Genomic DNA, 8924 nt, shown 5'->3' on the forward strand with positions numbered 1-8924 from the left:
TAACAGTGTTAGTTTTCATAAAGTGGAAACTTTCTGTTGATCTTAATCTTGCTTTCTTAAGATACTATTTCATACTATTATAAACATCACACCTAAGATGACAGCTTTATGAAGAAAGAAGAAACAAGTGTTCAATTTCAAATGCTCATAAGAAATTGTTTCAAAGGTTTTGTCTCCCATAATAAGCAGCGGTCTCTGGAAATCCCTAAGTGTTGTGAAAATCATCCATGTCTTGACCCTTTTTGTGTTCCTGCCATGAAGTATATTGAAAACCACTACTGACACGACTGTAGTCTCTGTAAGAGAGGTTGACAAAACATACCAGGACACATCCCAATTCCTTCTCTGTGGAACCTGCCACGTACTGAACAGCCATAAACTCTTTAGAGGCCCTGGTCAGCAGCATGGGCTCATATATGTTATTAGCTAATATAGAAAGTCCTTCAGATGTTAAATACAGGACAGTTAAGATTGTAATTAAACCAAAAGGTTTTAGCACTGCTTCAGGATGCATTCAAAGGTACAAGCTGTCCCAACTCAACTCCAATACATACAGCCCATTTTTCCATCAGAGGGTTTCAGCAGACAGAGCATCTCCACGACCCAACAGACTGTGTGAATCTTCCATTCAGTATCCAGTCTGTGAAAAAAAACTATTTGAGGCAGACTTGCCAGCTCAGACAGTGTTGTACCAAACTGGCTTGGACTGGAACCTCAAGATCTCAGCCCTTAAAACCCTTCTAGACTGTCAGCTAAGAACTAAGTGAACACCGCGGTGTACAGCTGTTTATTTGACTGAAGACTTCTCACAGCAGTGTTCAACTAAAAGGCTTACAGAAATGTTTTTCACCAGTGTTTCTCCAGCTACTAAAGTTTCCATAAACCTAAAACTTATTAAGTTGCTAATTTCCACTTTCTTTTCTCTCCTATTTCTCAAGTAGTAGGCATAGCTATGCAATCTTTTATTGTGAAGTGAACACTTTTACTTTAGTACAGGCTGATGTAGTAATAATCACTTGTTACAGCAGTATTTACTGTAGCTTTGGGGTCCACTACACTTCTACAATTACACTGTGGTGACACAAATAACCATTGTGGAGCCTATTAGATCTAAATAACTTTGTGTACACATTAACATAGATACTTCATGCACTACAAATATGTTGTTTTATTAAGCTATAGGAGAAAGCACCTGACAGAGGTAAATATGGGTTTAATAAAATCAACCTGAAGCAGGTTTTTTCCAAAGAGGTCAAAAAGTTTCTTCTCTCTGACATTAATTCTGCCAAGTATTTCAGGTCTTCCCTTCCATTAGAGGGAGCTGAGGATACCCAGCATTTTGGATTATCAGATCTATAAATGAGTATTCACAAGTAACTCATTAACCAACAAAACAGATCCTTGGGAATCAGAGTTATGCTCTAAAAAAATTTGTAACTGAAATTACAATTTAAAACAAGCAAACAAAAAGAAAAACCACAGACAAACAAAAAGACCCAGTGAAACAAGCAAACAAAGGGAAAGAAAAAACCAACAAAAAAAACCACACCACTTCATTTAGACTCTTAGAGAAATGGGCATTTCTTTTTTCCCCAAAAGGAAACTACTATGAAAGTATGTTGCTCACATTAGAGTACTGAAGTACAGAAAATATATTTTAAAATTCAGCCTTGATATACTAGCACAAGATATTTCAACATAAGCAGTATCACATGTAAACAATCGTATAAACCAAATTGATTTAATTTAAGCTGCAGCGAAATTCTCTTAGACCTTCTGCTGGCACACTAAAGGGTCTGCATCAGATATTCTGTGACAGCAGCTTGGCATATCACACTCGAGTGAAAATGTGACACCCTACACTTACACATGGAAAAAAATTAAAAAGCTTTAAAGTGCTTGCCATTTAATGTATAATAGAAAATACTTGTACTAAGTACCCATAGGTTTCCTGAGAAATCATTTTGGATTTCAAAATCCCAAGGAGATGAATTGGCTGTCAGATAACAATGTGCCTTCATCAGATGGACTTGGCAGTTGTAAACAAGAAGAATTTTCTCAGCTTTTCCCCACAAATATGAAATATTTGCTCTTAGCCAACAGCTGGGGCAGTTTAAAGACATTCTGCATATATATTCAAATTACAAGTCACCCACACACCTAACACGAATTGAATTCCAGCCAGCAAGTTAAAGAAACTGACAAGCGTTGGAGCAGATGTAATGTAACGCTGAAGACAAAATATAAACTGACTTTGTAGGTCTAAATAACTAAACTTTCAAATAGCATAGTTTGCCTGCTGAAGGGTGAACAAACATAACCCACAAAAGTAGTCACAATTATCACTATTTCTCTTCAGAACTAGTATCTTATGAAAATGGAAAATATCTGTTGTTTTCCAATTATCAGGGAAAACCAAAGAAAAATGGAAAAACGTAATGGCAAAATACAAAACACATCAGACAAGTAAGTTTTAAAAACTGAAGTTCATTTTTCTCTGGTACAACAGTTCTATACTTCAGAAATGTGAACAGTAAATGCCTTGATATTATGACACAAGTTAAAAAGTTTGTTGAAATCTGACAATAAATCAGATAGCAGCATCATACTTTGATACAATTAAGAAATAAGGCTGCTGACAAACTGTTTTAAAACTTTGTAACCACTTGGTATCTCAGTGTTAAACCACATTCACAGTGAAAGTGTGGATCTTTTAATGTTTGTTCATGTTTCATACATGTGTATTTACTTTTGCAATATGAACTACACTGTTTAATTTTTTTTATCCAGACACCATAAACAAATTTAGGAATGTTTATATATTATTCCAATATATCCCACAGCAGGAGAAGCTAATCTAAAACTCTATACTTTGTGCAAAGTTGGAAACACATTGTAAAAAAGCATTGTATTAGATGTTTTAATATGACTTAGAAATGCACAGCCAGTTTTTCTTTTTTTCAAAGAGCAATCAATCTCATTAAAATTTATGAAAAAAAATTTACTATATAATAACACTCTCATTTTTTAGGTCAAAATGTTACTTGGGCTTATTTGAAAAAGKGAGGTAATTATCTCAAGTACATAATATTTCAGATATTATAGAAATATCATAATTCCACTGGTGGTTACTAAGTCTCTTGAATAGTTTTGTCTAAATGACCAACCTAACCATAATGGTTTGTGGGGGTTTTTGTTTTAAACACACAGCAGCTGTGGATAAAAAGCAACTATAATAAGACAAACCATGTTCAGACCAGTGCTACTTTTCAATGAAGTAAAGCAGAAATACTTTATAAAAAGTTAGAGCAGCAGCAAATGAAACACTAAAGACCTCAGAGGCATGCTTAAAGAAAAGATGATATAATGAAAACGCAACTAAGATGCCTTATAATGAAGACATGACTCAAGTTGCACAGAACGTATATATTAATACTTTCCAGGCTCCACAGTGAAACTTTGTCCAACAATCACCATCTTGCCTTTAACAACTCAGATGTCCCAAGTCGGATAACACATTTAAAAAAAAAATCATTTGAAGTGTAACAAAATAAGAAGGCACATACTGAAAACTAGTTTGGGAATTATTCATTTTCGAGGCCCCACTGCAACCAAGCAGGTGTTTGTATTTCAGCTTCACCAGATAAGGTCCTCTAAACTCTGCTCCATCTTCTCCCCCTACAGTACTCTTTTTTTTTTTTAATCCAATTTCAAATTATTTTTAAAAACTAACAGTTCATATTTTTTCTAAGCCTTTGCAAAAGTGTTCATCAAATAAAAAATAGAGCAGAATTCAATTACTGCTACGTAACAAGACAACACTTTATAGCCAGCAGTTACTTCCAATAAGATATTGCATAAAACATCCAACATCTAACAGTAACACTTAACATTATGGGTCAGAGAACAGGCTTCTTTTGGTGCATTTGTGTTTTCAAAAGTCTTGTGTACTCAAGATTAAAGTGAAAAAATATGATAGCATTCAAACTATTTCCTACAGGACTATTACAGTCTGCACTTTGAATCCGGACTGCTCGTGAATGCTCCCCCCTCAGCCGAGTCCCTTATATACTGCTCGAAAATTTCTCACTTCTCTTGTGTAAGGCTAGAAGGCCCAAGTTTWAAAAAAAAATTAAAAGTCTGAAGCCTGAGTACCTTAACACACAATTAATTTGACCCCCCAAAAGCTGAGACTTTTAGAATTAAAAATACTTACAGCCTCTCCAGCTCTTTTAAATCCTGGAATGCTCCTCTCTCAATAGTACTAATCTTGTTCTCCATGAGCTGACTGAAATATAGAAATTTTTATATGTAAATCTTAATATCTCTGAGATAACTTGCTGCATTCACAATGATCATTTAAAGGCACCCACATATTCTTTAAAACAATACACCAGCTATTCTAGAGTGACATCCACTTTAACCTTCTGTCTCCCTGTCATCGACAATTTACTTGGGCTCATATACCCAAAAGAAGGAAAATAAGCTTTGGTAAAAGAAACAGGAATTGATATTACATTTGCTCATTTACTTAAGGAGTCCAAAATTAAAAAGCTACACATGTGCCTACACGCTGTGTGCCCACACATCACTGCCCTTCAGCCAGTTATAAGACTGCAGTCAAACAGTATGAAGGTGACATTAGTCTCACGTGAGAATAACAAAACTAAAACACTGAATCATAGTGTTGGAGAAACACCACTGAAAAAGTGCACAGAGATTGTAACATAACAGTATGTTTTCTTGTAAAAAAAATTTAAATTACTACAATATTGTATTTATTTCAGAGGGAAAAAGATTTTACAAGACTACTTGCTCAAATTAAGCCAGCCTGAATAAATAAGCTAACTAGTTAGAGATTTCCCTCAGAAAAACAAAACCAAAAAAAACCCACAAAAAAAAAAACCATCAAGTTTTAAAACCTCTATAATGCTTTAAAAAAATGGTTAAAAACAAATAAACAAAAACCCACCCAAATAAACCAACCAAACGATGCCTTCCTCAGATTCACTGGTGAAGTGTTTCCTTTTCGTCCAGAAGCTACTGGACAATAAAAGCAATAATAATCACCCAGGACTTGCTTTTACATTCATTAAAGGAATAACTCTTTTCTTAATTAATTCCCTAATAGTTCTGTCTGAAAGTACCCATTTTCAGTGTGAAATATAAATTTCATAGCCTTAAACTGAAGTAACTCCAACGGTTATTCAATCAATTTTAGCAAGTCCTACTTGTAAGCTATGTGCTAAATTAAATCCTGAAAATCTCAGTCTTAAGGGGAGATTAAAAAACTTTAAACAAATTATATTTAAGGGAATTAGTAGCTGTTGCATAACAGTGTATAACACGTGGAAGAGTGGTTTTAAGTTCAGATATGGTAATACAATAGTTAAAAAGTGATAACCCAGACAGCTAATGAACTGGAAGGTAACTGCAACCTGTAGCATCAGTCCTAAAAGTTATCAATGAGAGAAAGAGAAAACTTACAGAACTCGAAGGTGCCTTAGACCAGCAAAGTCRGTCTTCGTGATTCTTGTGATGTTATTTCCATTAAGATCCCTAAGAAGAATAATTGTAAGCAGCAAAATTAAAACATTCAAAATCTAAATATAGATTGTTTTATCTGTTTTCACAGGCACAGCAATTTCAGAAGTTAGGAGACATAAATGAAGGCAATGAACCATTCCTACAATTAACACCCTGCGAGTTCCTGACTTCCAAGCTACTGAACTAAGTTTTATCTTAGAACCAATGGTTTGAAACTTTGTAACAGTAGAGTCTTGGAAAGTCAGTTCTACCAGACATTACAAGGCTCTTGTTTATCTTTAAATAGAATCTTTAACAATAGAAGAGCCCAAAGCTCTCTGAGTATGTTTATAATTGCACTTAGAAAACCACTAAGCTTACTACATTTAGGTATATCTATATATATGCTACAACCTTTATTTGCTCTTACAAAAACTAAGTGGCTTAAATAAAGACAAATTTCACTATTTCAAGCAATTTTCAGATTTTCTAATATGGCTAAAAAGGCAGCGTAGGGTTTAATGATCTACAACAAATGTGAAGTTTCAAACAAGCATTAACACTGCTGGAGTAAGTGATGGGAAATAAGATTTTACCAAAACTAAGCTTTCCACTTGCTGCACAGGAAGCTATGCTGACTGCATGTTCAGAAGCAATGGAAACCTGTAATTAGGCCCTAGCAGTTCTGATCATACTTTATACCACTTCTTCTTCTGAAGTATATGCCACTTTTTCATAACTTTTTGCGTTTAAGACATAAATGTCTTTCAATTCCAATCACGACAAATAAAACCAGATTTGGCAATTCATGAGATAAACCATCAGGAAGTGGTATTACATGGAAGCTATTCTAACAATTACAGCTCATTCCAAACGCAGCTAGGGTAAAAAAAAAAAAAAAAAGTAGTATTTTTTTAGTGTTTTATACCACATATGGCCAAAATACCACTGTAAAGAAACCACACTAGTCTCAGGAGAAACGTGTCTCTGATACTCTTCCTGAGTGAAATTCACCAGTCCAGACGCATGTTCACATGCCAACATTTAAATGACTTATCAGAGAGTAAGAAATAATGCGCACACCACAGGACCCCTGTGAAAGGCAGCCTGATATGATAAAGAACCGACCACATGTAGAAAACAGCCGAGCCGCGGGATACGCAAATGGAAAGAGGGATCACCGTTATGGCACGACTTAGAGCCCTGCGAGCGCGGCTACCGCACCCCGGCGTGCCCTCGCCCAGCGGCAGATGCGCCCCCGCCCGCCCCTCCGCGCCGGCCACCGCGGCTCCGCGGCGGGAGGGAGCGCTGCGCGCCCCGGGGCCTCCCTGCCCACGGCCGCGGCCCTGCCCACGGCCGCGGAGCGCGGCGGGGCCGCGGCCCGGCTCTGCCCCGGGGAAGGCGAGCCGTAATAGCCAAGTTTGACGGGAAATGGGCGCCGGCGGGGGGAGAGGCCGCTCCGCCGCCGCCTCGGGGCGCTCCCCTGGCCTTGGTGGTGCCCGCCCCCGCTCCCCGCGGAGGCGGGAACCGCGCTGCTCACCGCGGCTTCCCGGGATGAAAGGCAGCGGCTGGGAGCAGCGCCCACCTCTTCCGTGACTCCGCGCATCGCTGTGAAATGGGCACGGCCAGCGCCAGGAGAAGGGAACAGAAGCCCCCCACCCAAAGGGCGTCGGGACCCCAAACCGGGCCGGCGCCGGGGGCCACCTCAGCCCGACAGCCGGCGGGAGCCCTGAAGGRAGCCGGGGCCCGAGGGGGGTTCGCCGCCCCGGCCGGGTTACTTACAGCCTCTCGGTGTTGCGGGGGATGTTCCTCGGGACGCCGCGCAGCGCCAGCCCGTGACAGTCCACGGTGCTCCCCGAGCAGGAGCACTGCGCCGGGCACGGCTGCGGCGCCACCGCGCCCGCCATCGCCAGCAGCAGCCCCAGGGACAGGGTGAGCTTCCCCCAGCCGCACATCATCACCGTCCGCTGCAGCCCAGCCGGGCCCACCGGCCTCGGCCCCGGGGAGGCGCGGGGCGCGCCGCCCTCCTCCTCGCCGCGGGGAGCGCTCGGGCAACTTTCAGGGTGCGGAGACAGCGAAGTCCGTTCTATCCAAAGCCAAGTCAAGAAAACAACCCCGGCAAAGTGAGGCGGGTGGCACCGGTCCGCGGCTGAAGGCAACTCCGCTGGGCGCGGGGCTGGGCCCGGGCCGACCCTTGCTAGCCCGTCGGTGGCGGGGAGAAGCGGCACTCGGTCTGGTCTTCACRCGCTCCCTGCGATGGCGAAGCAAACCCAGGGGCTCGGGTGCGGCGGAGTTGGGCGAGCTACTTATCTTCCTCCTCGCCCGTATCAAAGCCGTGACTCCCCGCTGAGCCCCCGGCGAGAGGCCGCGGAGCCCCGTCCGCCCCAGCAGCGCTTCCTGCGCGCCGGCCCGCGCAGCGCCTCAGCCGCTCCCACGCGCGTCCCCCGCCGCGGGCCGCTCACAGCCCCACGGGGGGCGGCGGCGGGGCTGACACCGCGCACACACCGCCCTGCCAGAGGCGCCTCAGCAAATCATACCCCTCTCGCAGGCATTCATCAAACTGTCTCACGGAAGGAGGAGGGAGGGGAAAAAAAAAAAGTCAAACACACAAGATGCTTTTGGGCTTGGCTCTCCACCCCCCGCGCCCCCTCCTGCTGTACGCTCCCAAGCCAAGTTTAGCAGGAAAGGGCTGGTCCTAGAACACGATAATAATAAGCAGTCGAGAAGTGATTCGTTGCCCTGCTGGAAGGGAGTTCATCCACGACCTTCTCCTCGGTGACAGATCACAGTTATAGATCCTCCTGTGATCCCGGGAGCACGGCGAGACAGAGCAGATAGCAAGCGATGTGCGGCGAGAGCGGGAGGGGCGGGGAGGGGTGTTACTCTGCTCCCCGTGGTCTCCCGGATACCGTGGCTTTGCTGCAGCAAAGGCACCTGATGGGAAAGGTGGGAACTGCTCAGTCCTTCCAGGTGAGGCCAGTTCAGCAGCTCCTGAGCTCGCTGCAGGAAAGGAAGCAACTTTCCTCCTCTCCCAGAGACCCCGAGGCACAGCGCTTCGGGAAGGGTTGGCGCCTCTTTCCCCAATCCCGCCGGTGCACCTGAGCTGTCGGTGCTGGTGCCGAACAGCCCGGCCCTCGGCTCCCTGGCGGCGGCGCTCCTCCGGCGCGGAGGGAAACGGCAGAGGGGGGCGGTGGGGAGCGGGAGAATGGAGGCGACACGCCGGGCTCCTTCCCTCGCACCCCGAGTCTTTCCGCTTGAACAATGGGATAGCACCGCCGCTCGCAGGCCGGCCGGCTCTCCTCCCCGCCGCAAGGTGCCTGCCGCCGACCGCCGAAAGTGCCCCCCGAGAGCAGCCAGCAGCAGCCAGCCGAACGAGCCGCCGGCACCTCGCCGAGAGC

At 43.7% G+C, this 8924-nt stretch overlaps 1 protein-coding gene across 1 annotated transcript in view; it reads right to left on the reverse strand.

Moving 5' to 3' along the window:
* SLIT2 (slit guidance ligand 2) overlaps nt 1–7903 on the reverse strand; it is a 259493-nt gene extending 251590 nt beyond the window's left edge. Inside the window, exons 1-3 of the mRNA XM_057365074.1 lie at nt 7309–7903; nt 5488–5559; nt 4217–4288 (exon numbers count right to left, since the gene is read on the reverse strand). Coding sequence (XP_057221057.1) covers nt 4217–4288; nt 5488–5559; nt 7309–7484 — 320 coding nt within the window. The 5' untranslated portion in view covers nt 7485–7903. The remainder of the gene's footprint in view (nt 1–4216; nt 4289–5487; nt 5560–7308) is intronic.
* Between the last annotated feature and the right edge of the window lie 1021 nt (nt 7904–8924).

This window comes from Malurus melanocephalus, unplaced genomic scaffold (assembly GCF_030028575.1).
Source record: "Malurus melanocephalus ecotype Western Australia unplaced genomic scaffold, MMel_1.1 scaffold_47, whole genome shotgun sequence".
NCBI classification, from domain to species: Eukaryota; Metazoa; Chordata; class Aves; order Passeriformes; family Maluridae; genus Malurus; species Malurus melanocephalus.